The 17,151-nt window shown below is 60.0% G+C and overlaps 1 protein-coding gene across 4 annotated transcripts; it reads right to left on the reverse strand.

The window, feature by feature from the left end:
• Positions 1 to 52: 52 nt before the first annotated feature.
• Positions 53 to 16,646, reverse strand: NECAB3 (N-terminal EF-hand calcium binding protein 3). Of its 4 annotated transcripts, XM_046679730.1 has the most exons (13): positions 16,459 to 16,643; positions 14,409 to 14,433; positions 12,731 to 12,839; positions 11,655 to 11,680; positions 11,354 to 11,451; positions 3,195 to 3,331; positions 2,800 to 2,918; positions 2,582 to 2,661; positions 2,423 to 2,476; positions 1,789 to 1,901; positions 1,562 to 1,639; positions 977 to 1,068; positions 53 to 881 (listed from the first exon to the last, which is right to left on the reverse strand). In XM_046679730.1, exons 1-13 carry the CDS (start codon positions 16,555 to 16,557, stop codon positions 853 to 855), a joined length of 1,059 nt encoding a protein of 352 aa, XP_046535686.1. In that variant the 5' UTR covers positions 16,558 to 16,643; the 3' UTR covers positions 53 to 852. The 4 variants fall into 4 exon arrangements, with proteins under 4 accessions (XP_046535686.1, XP_046535684.1, XP_046535685.1 ...); XM_046679728.1 differs by having other exon boundaries at positions 2,582 to 2,918; positions 16,459 to 16,644; XM_046679729.1 differs by lacking the exon at positions 1,562 to 1,639 and having other exon boundaries at positions 2,582 to 2,918; positions 16,459 to 16,646.
• Positions 16,647 to 17,151: the final 505 nt, after the last annotated feature.

Consider the following 17,151-nt stretch of genomic DNA (forward strand, 5'->3'; position numbering starts at 1 on the left):
AAACCGGCTCCACAGCCTGGCCTTCTTGCCGAGGGAGAGAAAGAGGATGTGACACCAGAGGTGACCACTGCCTTTATTGCCTCTGTGCTGGGGTCCTGGGCTGGGGATCAGAGGTATCTGGGGCAGCAGGTGACTCTGGGTCCAAATTATTGCTACTTGGCAAGATCACCTTGGGGCTTCCCATAGGGCCCTGAGTATGGGTGGGCATGAGCATGCAAATGATATGCAAACAACATGCAAACCAACCCAGGATCCTCCAGAGGTCTCTGGTGCAGCCGTGGGTGCTGGAAGAGTTGGGAGCCTGTTGGCCCCGGAGGGTGATTGGGACACCCAGGTCCTTACTCCACACTGCAGACAAATCTGGCCCAGCCTCAGGGGTCAAGGTTCAGGGTCAGGGGGGTCCCTGAGCATCAGCCCTGGTTCTGCTGCTGTTTGGAGAAGAACAGAAGCCTGGCCCCAAAACAGCAGGAAGAAAGCAGGGCACCCACTAGGCAGCCAGATGGCCTAAGGCCCGCTCAGAGAGGGAAAAGACCTGCCCTGGGTCACACAGCAAGGTAGGGGCAGAGGGGACCAGGATCCAGGCCTCCTGAGCTGGGCAGAGGCCAGAGTGCCTCAAATGCCAAAGCTACGAACAATAAAATACACTGATAAATAAAGAATAGAAAGCAAGCAGCCCAGTCCCTGATCCCTGGGCTGAGACTCTCCACCAGCTGCATGTGGGAGGCCTCTGAAAGCCAGGCCTCGGGTCTAGGAGGCAGCAGCATCCTTGGTCTTGGTGCTGAGTTGACCAGTCCAGAAGCTCCAGAAGGAGGCAGGCAGGGCCCCGGGGTCCTTGGCTTACGCAGGTCAGGCTCAGTTATTATTCATAATCCACCAGGAGGCTGAGGGTCAGAGGTTGGGAGTCAGGGGCCATGAGGGCCCCACTGCCCCTCCCCAGGTCCCAGAGCTGTGGAGAGGGTTGGGGGCTGCAGCACACCTGGGAAGAACACAGTAGTGAGGGTGTCCGGAGCCCGCAAGTGGTCAATGAGGATGCGCTGGAAGGCCTTACTGCAGGCAGACTGCTGGTGCCTGGGGAGGGCCGTGGAGCGGGCTGAGGCTGGAGCCAGCCCCTCAGAGATCAAGACCGCCCGGTTAAGAGCTCCCTACTCCCACTCCAGTCCCCCTGCCTGGATTCAGATTCCAGTCCTTCCTCGTGTTGGCTCTGAGCCTCAGTTTTTGCCTCTGTGAAATGAGGACAATAGCGTCTACTTCACTGGGATGCTGTGAGGGTTATATGAGGGTTACTTGGCATAGGGTGTGGCGCAATGGTGACAGTGTATATTCATTGAGCACCTACTGTGTACCTGACACTATGTCGGGTTCTTTACACGTCATCTCATTTAACTCATACGAGGGTGGTACTGTTATCGCTCCCATTTTGGAAAGGAGGCCTCTGGGGCTCAGAGGGGTTAGGTAATTCCCCTGAGGTCACACAGATGAGGAGAGGATGATTTGAACCCAGCCCTGACTCACTCCAGGGCCCGTACTCAATACAGGTTAGCCATTAGACCACCACTCATACCTTCTCCAGGAAGCCTCATCCTGCCAGAACTCGTACAGGGTGAACGAGGCATTATCCAGCATCTTCTGGGCAGACACACTGCAGAGCCAAAGAGATGGCCAGGCCAGGCCCGGCTGCCACCACCACTGCCCACCCAGCCAGGGGCACCTAATGGGAGCCCTGGCCCCGCACTCCTCCCTCTTCACCGTCCCCACACCGGCCAGCCCACCAGCCAGCTGAGGACTCACTGCAGACAATGGCTCTGGGCCCCTGTGAAGTCCACGTAGCAGCACAGGGCACGGTGGAAGTCTTGCAGGGCTTCCTCTGCCACCTGCATCTGCCTCTGGGCCACAAGGATGTGCTGGTAAGAGAGAAGCCCGGTTAGCCGGGGCAGGCCAGGGCACGCGTGAGGGCCTGGCTGGGGCCTCCAGGAGGACCCTGTCCTTCTTGACTTGCACCAGAGCCGGCCTACCCTGAGGCCGGGCTCCTGCCCCCAATATCCCTAACTCCATCCTCCTTTCTCCATCATCAAGGTTGCTGCCTTGAGCCAGTCACTGTCCCTCTCTGCTGCAATATGCTACCACTTCCTACTATTTCCCCCAGCCTCCATCCACACTGCCCCAGACCTAGCTTTCAGAAATGCAGATGAGGGAAACTGATGCCCAGAGAGGGGCAGTGATTTCTGCAGAGTCACAGAGCAGGGGGGGCCAGAACAAAGCACCTTCTTGCCAGGCCTGGGGGATGAGGGCTGAGCCAAGCTTGAGGAAAGATGTGTGTGTGCAATGCAGAGCCTGAGTCGGCAGCTGGCCCCACGAATCCCCCCACATCATGAGCACCTCCTGGCCCCTGGGACCCTGCTGCCTGTCCCTCTCCCAGACTCACCGAGTCGGGCCCCTTGGTAAGCTCCTCTTCATGCAGGGGTTCCAGCCGGGGGGCCTGTGAGGGACACGGAGTGTGGGCCAAGCCCCCCAGCGTGTGCTTGGCTTGGGTGGATTCCAGGAAGGTCGTCCCCCACGGGGCGCTGGCTACATGGCTGCTCACCTTGCACTCTAGCTGGTCGATGAGCTCCTGGAGACGGTTGACCTGGAGCCGCCACTGCAACTCAGCCTCTGAGCTCTGCCCTGGGGTGGGGGGTCCGGGGGGACTCAGCTTGGGAGGCATCTGAGGATGAACTGAGGAGCAGTGGAAGAGCAGGCACTGGGGGCACTGGGGATGCTGCACCCGCCCTGGACCCTCCTCCCACCCTACCACAGGTGCACCTGTGTCAGAGGAGCCAGGAGACCAGGTGGGTGACCAGCTGACACTCCTCAGGGCCCTGCGCCCTGCCCGCCGGCTGCCACGAGGCCTGCTCTGCACCTCCACACTATCTTCATCTGACCTAAGAGAAGCGGAAGGTCAGCCCACTGCTCCCAGATCCACAGGGCCAAGGACTGGGTCCCTAGAACAGGGCCTGGGTGGAATAAGACAGGCTTCCCAGGACACTGAGGCCCAGCCTCACAGCCAGGTACCCCTTCTTGGCCTCCCTGCCCAAGAACAAGAATTTGGGCTCCAGGATGCTAGAACTACAGAAAGCAGTGCCAGCTGGGGACCTGTACTGTGGAGAGAAAGGCTGTTCATGAACTGCACCTGCAGGTCAGCAGGGCTCCTCACATACCGCGGGCCACGGGCCTGGGCCTCCAGAGTGTCAGACGCCCCCTCCAGCGAGCTCTGCAGGGCTTGGAGCTGGCTCACGGTCTCCCGCAGTAGGAAGCGTGTCACAAACTGGTCCACCTTGGAGGCCCGCTCATATTCCTAGGGGTAGGGGGTATGGTCTGCATCTCCCGGCCCCAAGCATGTATTTCTGAATGGGGAGCCACTCCCCTGCTCCCCTCACCCTGCCACAGAGCTACAGTGGCTGCATGAAGAGCAGAGGGCGTACAGACCTGCCAGAGGGCACGCAGACCTGGCAGAAGCAGGAGGGCACAGGGGCTCCATGGGCAAGCAGAGCCCAGACCCCCTCCTTGTCTGGACCTGGCCTCTCTTTCTAGGAGGTGAGAGGTCAACTCACAGGGAGGCATCTGCCATTCTCTGGGCCTCAAGGCCCTTTCCCTGTTGAGGCCACCACCTTTAGCCAGTGAGGCTCCGGCACAGTTAGATTGATGGGGGGTGGGGCAGGTTACCAGGCACCAAAGGCCAATTTTGACACGAGGCAAAAGGATGGTGTGATGTGGTCCCATACTCACCAGCTGGTCCCAAACTCACAATCTGTATTCATGCACTCATCCACTCACTCATCCATGCCACATTTACTGAGCATCTTTTACTAGGAGCTGCAGACACAAGACAGCCGAGTTGCTGTCCTCAAACACACACCCCAGCATTGACCCCAACCTACATCACCAGCCACTTCCCAGCCCCTCCTAAGGCAGGCGAAGAGACAGGGAAGCCAACCATGTGCCAGGCCCTGTGCTGCCCACTTGGAATGCTCAGAGACTCCCCAACTACCTTCACCTCCTTGTGCCTCAGTTTCCTCACCTATAAAACAGGGATGATAACAGCCATCTCACTGAGCTGTTGAGAGGCTCCAATGAGTTAATTCCTACATAGGACACAGCCCCGAACGGGAGTCCTGGGGAGCTGTGGTCCAGGTACCTGCTCTCCTCCTACAAGGAGCCCCAGAGGTCCCATCCATCAGGAGCTTCGTCTCCTGCTCATGACCTGCCTCAGCTCAACCATCGGATGGGTTTATGAACTGGGAGGAAGGGACAGAGGAGAGGCTGAGTGCCCTGTCAAGACAGGCCAGTGATTTCTGTCCTCTCTCCAAGCTCGGTTCTCAGACTTCCTGGCCATGCTGTGAGCTACCTGAAATCTTTCCAATAAATTCTCTTTCACACGCTTAATATGACTGACCAGTTTCTGTGGGTTGCAACCAAAGAACCCAGCTGATACAAGCACCCACCCTGTGCCAGGCCCTGTTCCAAGCAGAATTTCATTTAATCCTCATAACAACTTACAGGAACCATAATTGACCCCATTTTGCAATTGAGGCCTAGAGCAGTTGATTACTTGGCCAAGGTCACACAACTAGTTAGTGGCAGAGCCAGAATTCAAACCCAGGCCACAGAAATTCCTCTCTACTCACCACCAAGCACCTTACAAGCATCACCTCATTTATGATCATTAGCTCAGTTTTACAGCTGAGAAGCCAAGGCCAGAAGAAGTCACAAACAGAGTAAATGGAGCCAATATTCACCTGTGGGTTGTGGGAAGAGGAACATGGAGCCTGGAGCTGGTGAGGTCAACCCATGAGGTCACAATGTGGCCTCTCTGGGACAGAGCTGGGGCAGGGGGCCCCTGGCCAGAGAGCAGGACAGAGGCAGCATGGGCTGTGGCCCCCAGTGGTGACCAGTCCTGCCATGGGAAACAGTAGTTCCCACAAGAGGACCAAAGTGCCCAAGCAGGCCTGCAAGGAGAAGCCACCAGACATGGACAAGGCCCAGTGGAAACAGCAGTTCTTCAGCTACCTCAAGCGGAAGAAGCCGAGCGTGAGTGCCAGGTGGCAGGGGCAGGTGGGGGTCAGGAGAACCTGGATAGGTGGGCAGGAGGGGATGCTGGGAGTCTTGGCCCTGTGGGAAGAAGTCCTAGGGGCATGAAAGACCCCCTAGGGAACCCCTCCTGAGGATGAGGGTCCCAGGAACCCATGTGGGTGTGCATGAGGTCCTAAAAGCCCAGAAGGGAGGACAGGGATCCCAGAAACCAGGAGGGGGATGAGTCTTGGGAGCCCAGGAAAGTGGGCAGGAGATTCTCACAACCCCAGAGGGATGGGGGGAGGTCCCAGCACGGGATATCAGCCCTACTTGGTACTAGTGGGGCTATGGGCAGGAGGATTTCCCCTATGCCCCCTTTCCAGCCCCAGTCTCAAAACATGCGACTTCTCCCCATCTTGAAGTGGGCAGAGGCCCTGGGCCAGGACCGGGGTGGGTGAAGTTCCCAACATCAAGGCTGGGAGGACAGGCAGAGATCCCATAAACGTGGAAGGGAGCGAGGTCTCAGGAGGTCAGCCTGGAAAGGTGAGGGTTTCCAGAGGGGAGGTGGGGGGCTCTCAGGCCGTGAGGCAGGGTGAGGATCCCCTTCCCGGGCACGGGGCTGGCGAGAGTCCCGGAAGCGTAGAGGGGATATAGTCCTGGGAGACAAGACAGGGGTGGGTAGGGGTCCCGGGGAGGAAGGCGGAGCGTGGTCTTTCCCCTCACGCCCCTGCTCCACCCCCAGACCAAGATCGTGCTGCTTTTCCCCCTGGACAAGGAGGAGCAGCTGGCCGAGGTGGCAGCAGGCCCCAGCGCGCAGCCGGGGAGGCCCGGCGAGGACGCGGTGGGCGCCCGGATGGGTTCCCGGACGGCAGCGCCCATGCTGCGAGGAGCGGGCGACGGCCCCGAAGGGCGCGAGGGCGCGCGCGCGAGCGAGATGAAGAAGATCCTGGTCCTGCTGCTGCTGCTGGACGCGCGGCTGCAGGAGGAAGGACGGCGCGCGGCGGGCGGGCCCGGGGCCGGCGCGGGGGGCGGGGCCAGGGCCGCTCCCGGGCTCCACGCGCGCCTGCCGGCCGAGAGCCCACCGCAGCGCGAGGCCGCCGCCAGCGAGCAGCCGAGCAAGCGGCGCCGCTGCCCTTGCCCGCGGCCCTGAGCGCCTGGCCCGGCCCCCCGGCCCCAGGGCCCGGCCCAATAAAGAGCGCATAGCAACCCTGGCGCCGGCTAGCTCTGTCTGAGGCATCAGGGCGCTGATCCAGGTGAGGGGAAACTGAGGCCCAGAGCAAGGCAGGGATGAAAAGACTGACGGCAGAGCAACGGCCATGGTCCGCAATCAAGGCTGTTTTTGCCTTCTCCTTCCTTGTGACCCAAGAGTCAGAACCCCTGCCCCGAGCTAGGGAGGGGGCACCCTGCCTCGGTGGAGGGAGGCTGTCCCCGCCTCGCCCCCCCGACCACCCCACCCCATCCCCCGCCAACTCCAGGCCCGGGGCAGACCCTGCCAGGTCTACACGCCCAAGGGAGGTGAGCTGGGCAAACCCAGGCTGGCCACGCTAGGAGGAGGAGACTGCTCCCAGCAGAGGGCTGGCATCTCCAAGAGTCCCAGCATTCACAAGTCCGTCTTAGGCAGAGGGCCAGTCCCAGGCAAACAGCCACCACCCTGAGGAAGAACTGTGAGGGTTCCACGGCCAGCTGGGGCAGGCCTGAGACTCACATTCTGCCTGTGAGAGCACCCAGGAGGAGAGGCCGGGGTCCCTCCGCCTCTGAGTCCTCACTCCTAAAGGATATCCCCCAAGGCACCTTGGTCGCTTGTTTCAACCTACTCTGTCCCAGCCCCTTCCCCATATTGTGGGCTAAGGCTTCTTCCAAACCATTACCCTCTCTGTAGAGCAGGTCCCTCTCTCGCTCAGAGGCTCACACTGCTTCTCCACTGCCCACAGAAATGCCCAAACCTATTACCGGGATGTGCAGGCTCAGCCCCTCAGCCTCAGTCTTCCCCTCTAGGGCTTCTCAAGTGACTTCCACCCTCACCCCTGCTCTGGCCATACTGCCACTTGTGGTCTCCAATTCGAGGCTCACCTCCCTAATTCACCCATGAGAGGCCTGGCACTTCCTGCGGGCAGGACCCAGCTGCTGCCTCTCACTTTCCTGGGTCCCAAACTCAGCTCCAGACCCCAGTGCTCCCCTAGCCCTGCTGAACCTGCAGCCTGCCTTCCACTGGCAACCAATGTCAGAATGTCCCCTTTGGGGACAGACGCAACAGGGGTGAACGTCCCAGCTCACTAAAGCCAGTGGTTCAGCTTCTGCTGAAGATGTGTTTTCATCCCTGTCAACATGATCAACATGCCACATCCCCTGCACCAGGCTGCAGATTGCACCATCCATAGCATCTCTCCTGCTGCTTGTGAGAACTGACCCTTTGCTACCATCCACATGTTACAATCTAGGTAGCCATGTTCCTCAATGTGGCCACACCTCCTGGCCATAAGTGATTGGCCTAAACTGGTCCTATCAGTTCCTTCCCTGGGACTGTAATTCATGAGCTGTAAGAGGCTCTGTTTTCTACATGCACGTGCACAGGCTGAAGCCAGTCTTTAGAAGAATAAGAACACACTGCAGAGCCAGTGCATATCCTGGGTTTCCCCACAGCCCTGCAGTCAGGCGCTGCTTCCAGTCTGTTCCTGAAACCTGATTTCACCCTTGCCCTTAGCATCCATAAAACATGCAAGATCTTTGTTAACAAAATCACCATTTTAGCCTAAGCTCACCTGACTGGATATTCAACTTGCAACCAAAGTGTCCTAAAGAGAATAATGAGACTGTGCATAGACTAGAGGTGGCCTCTTTCCTGTGCGTGAGGATTACTACCTTTTGGATGAAGAAACTGAGCCCAGAGAGAGATTAGGACTTGCTCAGGGTGGGCACGGTGAGTCAGCTTCAGAACTGAGTCACAAACTCAGGCCCACGGAAGTCCATACATGGAAGCCCCTGGAGGTAGACTCCCTCTGTGGGCTGCCTGGGCCCCTCAAGGCTGAGCGCACAGAGATCCTCAAGAGGGGCTGCAGATCTGTGATTAAGAGCTTTCTCCTCAGTATTGAGAGGGGAAGGGCCGCACATTTGGCCAGAGCATATCAGATAATCCGAAGTGGTTTGGGGAAGGAATCAGATTGGTTGTGCTGGGCGGCTGAGGCCAGACCCCTGGATGCCAAAATCACTGCCTTTGGCCCTGTCCCAGGAGAGAGGATGGGCTCGGGGAGTTTTCAGAGGGGGGGAGGGCTGCGGAAGCGCAGCAGGTGCTGAGGGCTGAGGTCACAATGAGTCCGAGTTCTTTTCCTTCCTTCTCTGGTCACCCCTCCCACCTCCACAACCAGGAACAACTACTGTCAAGCCCAGGTGAGAAGTACCAGACCACCTGGGCTCAAGGGCTGGGCGGGACTCCTGGGTCCCCAAGTGGGTATTTATGTCCTGATGACATTGCCACAAGGCCCCTTCATTCTCAGAGCTCTGCTGCTCCTGGTGGCTTCTCACTATCTGAAAGTATTTGGCCTGGGCGTGTCATCATCCACCTCCGCTAGGGCTGAGGGGGCGGAGCCGCACAGCAGAGGCGAGTCCTCAAAGAAAGGGTGGCGCCTCGTGCAAGGTGGACTCTTGAGCCAGAAGAGGACGAAGAGGGCAAGCAGCAGCCGGAGCCCAGCGAGAGCGGAGTCGGACACTTGAACCAGAGGCGGGGCCTCAAGGCCTACGAGCGGAAACGAGAGCTGAAAGGAGACACCCCCTCCGGCCAGAAGAGCGGGACCCCAGGACCAGAGGGCAGAGCCGAGAGCTGAAAGGCCGGCCTTCGGCTGGGCCAGCAGAGGCGGGCGCGGGGCCGAGCTCCCGGGGGCGGAGCCTGTGGCCGAAGGGCGGGGCGGAGCCCGGAGGGTGGCGTCGGTGGCGAGGAGCCGCGAGGCCCGCCGGCCGCCCCCGCTGGGCCGCGTGGCGGTGGTGGTGGACCACGGCTCCGGCTTCACCAAGGCGGGCTTCGCGGGCGAGGGCCAACCGCGCCTGGTGCTGAAGAGCTCCAGCCTGGTGCCCAGCTGGGACCGGCCCGTGCTGCCTGGGGCGCCGGGCTGCGAGCTGGCGGGCGGCGTGGCGCGGGCGCACCCCATCAAGCACGGCGTGGTGGTGGACTGGGAGGCGCTGGAGGGGCTGTGGGAGCGCCTGCTGGTGGGCGGCCTGCGGGTGTCCCCAGAACAGTGGCCCGTGCTGGTGAGCGACTCGCCCTCCGCGCCGCCCGCCAGCCGCGAGCGCGTGGCCGAGCTGCTGTTTGAGGCCCTGGCAGTGCCCGCGTGCCACTTGGCCAGCACCGCGTTGTTGGCGCTCTGCTCCACCGGCGCCTTCAGCGGGCTGGCTGTGGAGGCGGGCGCAGGTGTGTGTCACGCCACGCCCATCTATGCCGGCCACTCGTGGCACGAGGCCACCTTCCGGCTGGACGTGGCAGGCAGCACCTTGTCACGCTATCTGCGGGACCTGCTGGTGGCAGCGTGCCCCAATCTACAGCTGCAGGCCTTGCCCCGCAAGGCCATCACCCAGTTCAAGAAGCGCTGCTGCTATGTATCACTGGACTTCGAGGGTGACCTCCATAACCCCGCCCGCCACCGTCCGGCCAGTTTCTGCTTAGGCAATGGAGGCTCTGTCTGCCTCAGCAGTGAGCGCTTCCGCTGCCCGGAGCCTATCTTCCAGCCGGGTCTGCTAGGCCAGGCTGAGCCAGGACTGCCCACACTGGCCTTCCGGGCACTGCAGAGGGTGCCCGCAACACTGCGAAAACGGCTGGCTGACACTGTGGTGCTGGCTGGTGGCTCCACACTTTTCCCAGGCTTTCCTGAGCGCCTGGAGATGGAGCTGGCAGCCCACTGCCGGCAGCATGGCTATGGGGCACTGCAGCCACGCCTGGTGGCCAAGCCTGAGCGCGGCACAGCGGTGTGGACAGGCGGCTCTATGGTGGCCTCGCTGCACTCCTTCCAATGCCACTGGATGACCCGGGCCATGTACCAGGAGTGTGGCTCCAGGCTGGTGTATGAAGTGTTCAACTGAGTCAGTCATGTTGGACTGGAGCGGGCAGTGCCACAGAGGGGTGGGGGCGGCAGAGGCTCAGCGGGCTGAGCTGAAGCTCTATGAGAAGCATCGAGTGCCAAATAAAAGTCTCAAGTTATTGCAGGTGGCAGAGTCGTGTGGTGAGGGACACCCCCTACCCCTTTCTGGGCCAGGATGAGGTGGTCGGGCCTGGGTCCTCACTTTGACCTGCAGTTTGAGTCCCCCTAACCAGTTCCAGTTCAGAGAATGCCAGTCCAGCTGCTCACCCCGTGTCCTGTTTCCAAGGCAACAAGGGAGGCAATGCCCACACTTGTGTCCGGGCCACAGACATGGAAGTCATCGTGACATGCCAACCCCTCATCGTGGAGCATTTGGATTCCCATGCCGTGCAAGGCCTCAAGGGTGATCCCTTGAAAAGCTATTAAATCCCACGGGAAAGGAACCAGCAGGGGAAGCCTGTCCTCAGCTGATCATCCACTTGCTGAGGGCCTCAGCTTCCCCTTCGCGTAAAAGAGGGGACAGGCATGATCTCAGGCTTGCTCACGCTCCCACCCACTCCCTCATGAAGATCTGGGGGACAAAGGGAGGTGGAGACATGTCTTAAAAGGAATACACCAAGGGAGGGCGGGTTGTGGTTTCTTTGAAGTCACCATCCAAGGGCCTGGAGTCTTGGCTGTGAGCACTGTTTATGCTGTGCGCACACGTGCCCAAACATGCACACAAACACATGGGTGCACACGCGCCTGCCTACTCACACGTCCTCAGGCCCGGCCATGCCCCAGCAGGCTGCGAACACCAGCATGGGCCTGTGGACGTGCGTGAGCAGGCCTCACCCAGCAGCCTCTCTCTGCCGGGTCCTGGGCTTGATACCCCACAACAGTTCGGGCTGGCCAGTAATAAAAATGTAGCAGCGGCAGCAGCTGCATGTATTAAGCACCTACTGTGTGCCAGGGATAGTTCTAGGTGCTGGGAATAGAGAACAAGATAGACAAAAATCCCTGCCTTCACTCTCATTTAATTGTCACAACAAGGGTATGGAGGCAGCCTCTGTCATTATCCCATTTACAGATGAGGAAACTGAGGCCCAGAGAGGTAAAGGGGCACAGCCAGAAAGTGGGAGTGCCAGGATTTAAACCCAGGCCTCTAGCTCCACAGCCCTGAGCCGCAATGGTAGAGACTCCCACAGCACAGCAGACATCCCTGCCCTCATTTTGAGCCTCCCACCGCCAGCCCCTCCACTCACCAGCTTGGTGGTGTCCATGGCGGTGAGCACTGCACGGTTCAGCGACTCCAGTGCAGCCAGCACAGGCTGGTAGACACCCAGGTGTTCCGAGAAGTAGTCTGCGGGCAGAGGAGGTGCTCAAGGGTTCCCTAGGACCGCTCCCCCACCACCACCTACCCATCCTGGGCTTCCTCAGCAGCCAACCAGGCCTCATATCCTGAGCCCAGTCCATCCTGTTCCACCAGGAGACCAGCAACAGCCTCTTCATCACACCCACCTGCCCAGGCTCCCAGGAGACAAGAGCTCCCGTGGGCCTACTCACCACACAGCTTCTCCGTTTCCAAATTGCTGCAGGGAAAAGAGAAGGCACACTTCAGACCCTCAGACTTGGGTCTGGGACTTTGTGAAGTGGGACTGTGAAGCCAGTGCTCCTCCCCGCTCCCTGCCCAGCTCAGTCTGACAAGGAGGCGACTGTTGCCTCCAGCGCAGGTTAAGCTGCTCAGTGGGCAGAGGCCTTGGGGCCAGGGGAGCAAGGGTACTCTGCCCCATCAAACACTCTCAAGCTCAAGCCTACTCTTGGCCTCCAGGGGCATTTCAGGCCAGGGGAGACAGACATGGACACAGGCCAGAGGGGAGTGGTCAGAGCTGAGAAGGGGAAGCCAGGGTTGGGAAGTCCAGAGAAGGCATGGGGTATTACTTGGTAGGTCAGGGAGGGCCTCCTGGAGGAGGGGCTGACTATGTTAGGCCTTGAAGGACAAGAAATATAACTGGAGTGCTGTTGGGGGGGGCGGGGGTGGTAGCACTGCAGACAAAGGGTCCAGCCCAAGCCTCAGAACAATGGAGGGCATGGAAGCCTTGAATGCAGATCCAGAGTGTGGAATTTATTCTAAGGAGATGGGGTGGGGGGAAGGGAAGTGAGAGGGAGAGACAGCTGTGTATGCGTGTGCACCACGTGAGGAAGCAGGGGAAAAAAGCATGCAAACTCATGCTAAGGCCTGTAGATGTGGGAGCACACGTGGGGAGGGGTGAATGTGTTCATGCACCTGCATCCATGGGTAGAAGCAGGCGGGGCACAGCTGTCCCCAGGCATCCTCTGGTCCCTGCAGGAAGCAGGAATGGTGGTGGTGGTGGGGGGGGGGCACCTGTGGGCTGAACCATGGGTGGTGACTCAGGCCTGGCTATTTTGGGGTCCCAGCTGGAAGCAGTGTGATGGGCAAAGCTGGAGCCAGGGAGGGGGTGGGCAGGCGGGTAAAGTTGGCACCAAGCCCTGGCACCCTTCTCCCTGCAACCCCCACCCCGGCCTCCATAAGGAACCAAGGCAGCAGGGGACACAGTGGGGTTGGGACAATCCGGCTTCACACCTACCCACAGCTCCTTCATCCCCCTTCTCATACTCACTCAGTGGGGTGCCCATCAATGCCTCCGAAGAGCTCCCGCAGCTCCCCCGGACTGAGAACCCCGTCAGCAAAGTAATTCTGGAATTCCTCAAATGAGAGCTTACCATCATCTGGGGGGTGGGCAGGGAGCAGAGTTGGTATTCCTGACCCCTGGCTGCACCCCTGCCACCAGGCCCAGGCCCCCCAAAGGCTTCGCAGCATCGTACAACCACCCAGCCAAGTGGAATGGGATTCTGAGCTCGGTGGGAGGCCTGGCTGTTGGTGACAAAAGGGCTGGAGCCTCCAGAGGTGCCCCCTGAAGGCAACAGGGCCCACTTTGCAGGCACCCAAGGGACAGGGCAGTACACAAGCGGCATTGGGTAGGGACTCAATAAATGTGTGCCAAGTGAAGAAACAAATGAACGACAGCCTGAGACCGACCAGATCACGACAGGGCCTAGACGTCCCCTGGAGGACTTGGAGGCTGAGATCTGTGCCCTACATGCTGGCTAGCCTGGCTCCAGGGTGGAGGATGCAGGCCCTTCACAGAGGAGCCACAGAGAGGCAGATGAGATATTCCTAAGAGTTGGAGCCCCTGTAAGAAGTAGCAGGCTAGCTCAAGGGGGAATGACCTCCCCATCACAGGGGGCATGTAACAGAGGCTACGAACATGAGTAGGATGGCCAGAGACACTGGGGATTTGGCCTGGAAGGTCTTTAAGCAGATGGGGTGGGGGAAGCAGAGCTGGGGGAGGGACTGAGCCTCCCCAGATACAACGCTGTGACCCAAATGGGACCATGTGTCCTGATCAACAGGTTGGGATAAACGGTCTCCACCAATCTGAAGAGACCCAAGGAGAAGGAGCAAGGGGTGGGGACATGATCCTGTCTCAAGGAGCCTGAAACACAGAAGGGTCTGAAGACTCCAGACGGAAGTGAGGCCAAGGCTGACTGGCTGCCTCAGCTCAGACCCTCACCTGGCCAATCTGGGCACAGGGGGCTGCTCTGAGCCATCTATGGGCCACAACCTGCCTGAAAACCTTCAGCTTTCAAGGTTTTCCCAGATCAGGGTCTGAGACTGCCCAGGACCCAGGGCAGGAGGAGCTGATTCCCCAGACCCAGCTTTATCCTGCCCAAGCCCTCCCTGGGTCCAGATGGTTGGTCATATGGAAAGTTGCTGAGCCCTCTAAAAGTCAAAGAGTAAAACTCCCTACAGGGCCTCATCTCCGTACCCCAACGCTTCCAAGCCCCTCACATAGGGAGCCTGGGACCAAGCATCAGAGACTTGGGTTCAAGGCCCACCACTTACAGGCTGTGTGACCTCAGGCAACCTGCTTCACCTCTCTGAGCCTCTCCTCCTCTGTCTGTGAAATGGGGAATTCCCATCTAGCTGGTGGTTGTGAGGACAACATGAGGTCATCTATGGGAAGTACCCACCACTATGCCAGGGCATTACGTGAAATTAAGCCCCTACCTCCAGCCTCTGGCTAAACCACATTTCTTCCACTCTCCATCGTGCCAAACTTGGCTCAAAACAGCACTTCCTCCAGGAAGGATGCCTTGATGATTCTCCTAATTCAGGTCCCCTCAAGATTTTTCTCCATTCTAGACAGTGCCCCCAAACCCTCAATCCTCCCCTGAGCCTCCCTGATGTCCCCACCCTTCCCCCCCATTGCAGGACCCAGGAGAAGCCACACTCACCATTCTTGTCTGCTCTGCGGAAAACCTAGAGGACAAAAGGGCATGGATGGAAGCTGTGAGTGCGGACTGGGAGGCAAGAAGCCCAACTCAACAGGGCCCCAGCTGGCCAGCCTGCCCCCTGCCTCGCCTTTCCTCCTGCCCAGCCTGGTCCCAACCCCCTGCCCAGCTTGGCCCTACAGGAGTTTTTCCAACAAGAGGGGCACAGGAAGAGCGCACAGCGGGCCGCACTTTCTCACTGCTCCTGTGGGGCCTGGCCTCATGGGGGTGCTCCAGGCCAACTTCCTGCACCCCCATCTCCCACACCCAGTGTCCATCCCAAGTTCTGTCTGATGCATCAGCCCTTGGCATAGTCTCAGCTTGAGGAAGGTGGGGAGATGAGCCAAGATGCGGCCTGAGGATGCTGGGCACCTATCCCAGATCTGAACCTCAACTCTGCTGTGTGGCCATGGTCCTTCCCAGACTCTGCTCACTCTGGGCTATTTCCCTGGGTGCTTGCTGAAGACCCTGACATGCAAGCATCGGCTAGTCCTTTCTTTGTGGTGCCTCAGTTTTCCCACCAGCATATGGGGGAGCAGCCCGGGGTTAACCCTTCCAGGGCTGGGGCTTCCTACAAGGCTGACTCAGTGTGAGAGCCTTGGGCAGGCCCATTTGTATGTGTGCATATGTGCATGTGTGCATGCAGGGGAGGGAGGGAGGGTGGTGGAAAGCAAGGGTGGACAGACTGTATTTATGGAGAAGCAGAGATGAAGGACAACAGAGGCAGATAGACAGAGAGGAGCAGAGTCAAGACATGGTCCCTGCCTCTCCCAGGGACCAGAGACTCCCAGGTCACCCAGAGCAGCCCAGTAAACGGGAGACCAGCAGGCCTAGCAAGGAGGGGCAGGCAAAAGCCTGCACAGAGAGCCCCTATCAGCTCCAGGTCCTCAATGCCACGCCCCTCTGGTTGTTTTCTCAGGGTCAGTGAGGCTCAGGGATGAATCTAACCCCTAGCCTGAAGCCTGACTCAGAAAGGCCTGCCACTGGCTCAGGGTCACACAGCAGCCCAGTGTGGCCTGGCTGGGGCAGATGGAGATACTGGGGCGAGCAGTTCCAAGCTGGGAATGAGGACACCTGAGGCCACACCCTAGTGGGCCCCTGCCTCCACGCACAATCTCAGACATATCCCTAACCCCTAGGCCTTGGTTTTTCCATCTGGGAAGCGGGAGAGTCAGGTCCTTTCCAGCCATGAGAACTGTGGTCAAGGTGCTGACTCACTGGGGGGCAGTGGGGAGGGGGCAGGAGTACAGCCTTTCCCACTGGCAGGGACCTCTAGGAGTTGGGGCATGAGAGGGCCAGGACAGGGCTGAGTATGGGGTGAAAGGTGGGCAAGGGGTTCAGGGCAGTGACTGAGGCCTGGGCAGGCTGCTCCATGCTCGTGCCCATGGGGGCTGCAGGGCCACCTGTCACCCATGGGAGGGGTGCACACACAACAGAGAATGACTGTGGGCAGCCCTGATCAACTGTGGGACCCCACAGGCCCTAGGTGGGATCTAAAAGACTCTGAGGTCAGCACTGGGTCGGGAAGTAGGGCTGCTTACTCTTCCAGGTTTCCCTGCCAGGGTCAGCCCAGCCTGGGACTGCCACAGAGGAACAGAGAGACTGCTCACGTGATCAAGAGTTGACAGCCCCCATCCCACCAGACACACAGATGGGGTGGGATCAGGGGTGGGGGCAGCAGGGGCAGTAACACTGAACCAGAGACAAGGAGAGAGGAGACATGAAGGCAGTGAGATAAAGGGAGACACACGGAAAGAGGCAGCAGGGTCAGAGAGAGAGCGAGAGAGACAGAGACCCAGAGACAGGCAGGGCCCCAGACAGACCTGGAGGGAGAGACAGACACAGCGACAGGGAAAAACAGAGCGAGAGAGACGCAGAGACAGGGGCAAGGAGAGACAGCAACAGACAGAGAGCCCGGCGAGACGCAGGGAGAGAGAAGACAGAGACCTGGAGAGACACTGCGGAGACAGCGACACCCCCGGGCCGGAGAGCCCCCTGCCCGCTCCCCACTCACGTCCTGGAAGAGCGCGTGTCCGGCGGGCGCAGGGGGCCGCGGGGGCTCGGGCGCGGGCGGCCGGATCAGGCACACGGTGAGCAGCCCCGCGCACGCCATGGCGCCGCCACCCGCTCGCCACCCGCTCGCCTCCGGCTCGGCTGCGGCTCCGCGCTCTGCCCTCCGCCGCCGCCGCCGCGGACTTGGGGGACGCCCGCCTGCCCGCCCCTCGGCGCCGGCGCGGACCTGGCGCCCCGCCCCCCGCGGCTCCGCCCACGGCCCAGGCCCGCCGCGGGCCTCTCCCCGCCGGCCCGAGACCGCGGTCCTCCGTTTCCCCGTTTGGAAAAGGGGTGCAAATGCCAGCCTTTAGGTGGGCAAGGACCGCGCCATGTAGAACCCCAATACCGTTCACCTCCGCAGTTCTGCCACCAGAGCCTCCCACAGGGGTGGCCACTACGGAGGAAGGAGCCACCCGAAGGGCCATTTCCACCAGGGACTGGCTGAGTAAACGACGGCCAGCTGGGAGTACTACAAGCCAGGGACACAACGGGTGGGGCTGTGCGTCCCCAGCGAGGGCAGGCCCCACACCATCATAGGGTCCACAAAGCCACCTGCAGCACAACAGAATGACACCCTACAGGGAAAACTGGCAAGTGTCCTCACCTCTGAGTGTCTGTATCCTCGTCTGCAAAATGGGCGTGGTAGTGGGCACCT

Source organism: Equus quagga, chromosome 12 (genome assembly GCF_021613505.1).
Source record: "Equus quagga isolate Etosha38 chromosome 12, UCLA_HA_Equagga_1.0, whole genome shotgun sequence".
Taxonomy (NCBI): Eukaryota; Metazoa; Chordata; class Mammalia; order Perissodactyla; family Equidae; genus Equus; species Equus quagga.

Excerpts from the sequence above, each read along its gene's own strand:
- NECAB3 (XM_046679728.1), bottom strand. The coding sequence starts at position 16,557 with ATGGCGTGCGCGGGGCTGCTCACCGTGTGCCTGATCCGGCCGCCCGCG. Across the intron at positions 3,332-11,353 it reads CCATGGACACCACCAAGCTG|GAATATGAGCGGGCCTCCAA; the intron begins GTGAGTGGAGGG and ends CCCTACCCCTAG. Across the intron at positions 1,902-2,422 it reads TTACCAAGGGGCCCGACTCG|CACATCCTTGTGGCCCAGAG; the intron begins GTGAGTCTGGGA and ends CTCTCTTACCAG.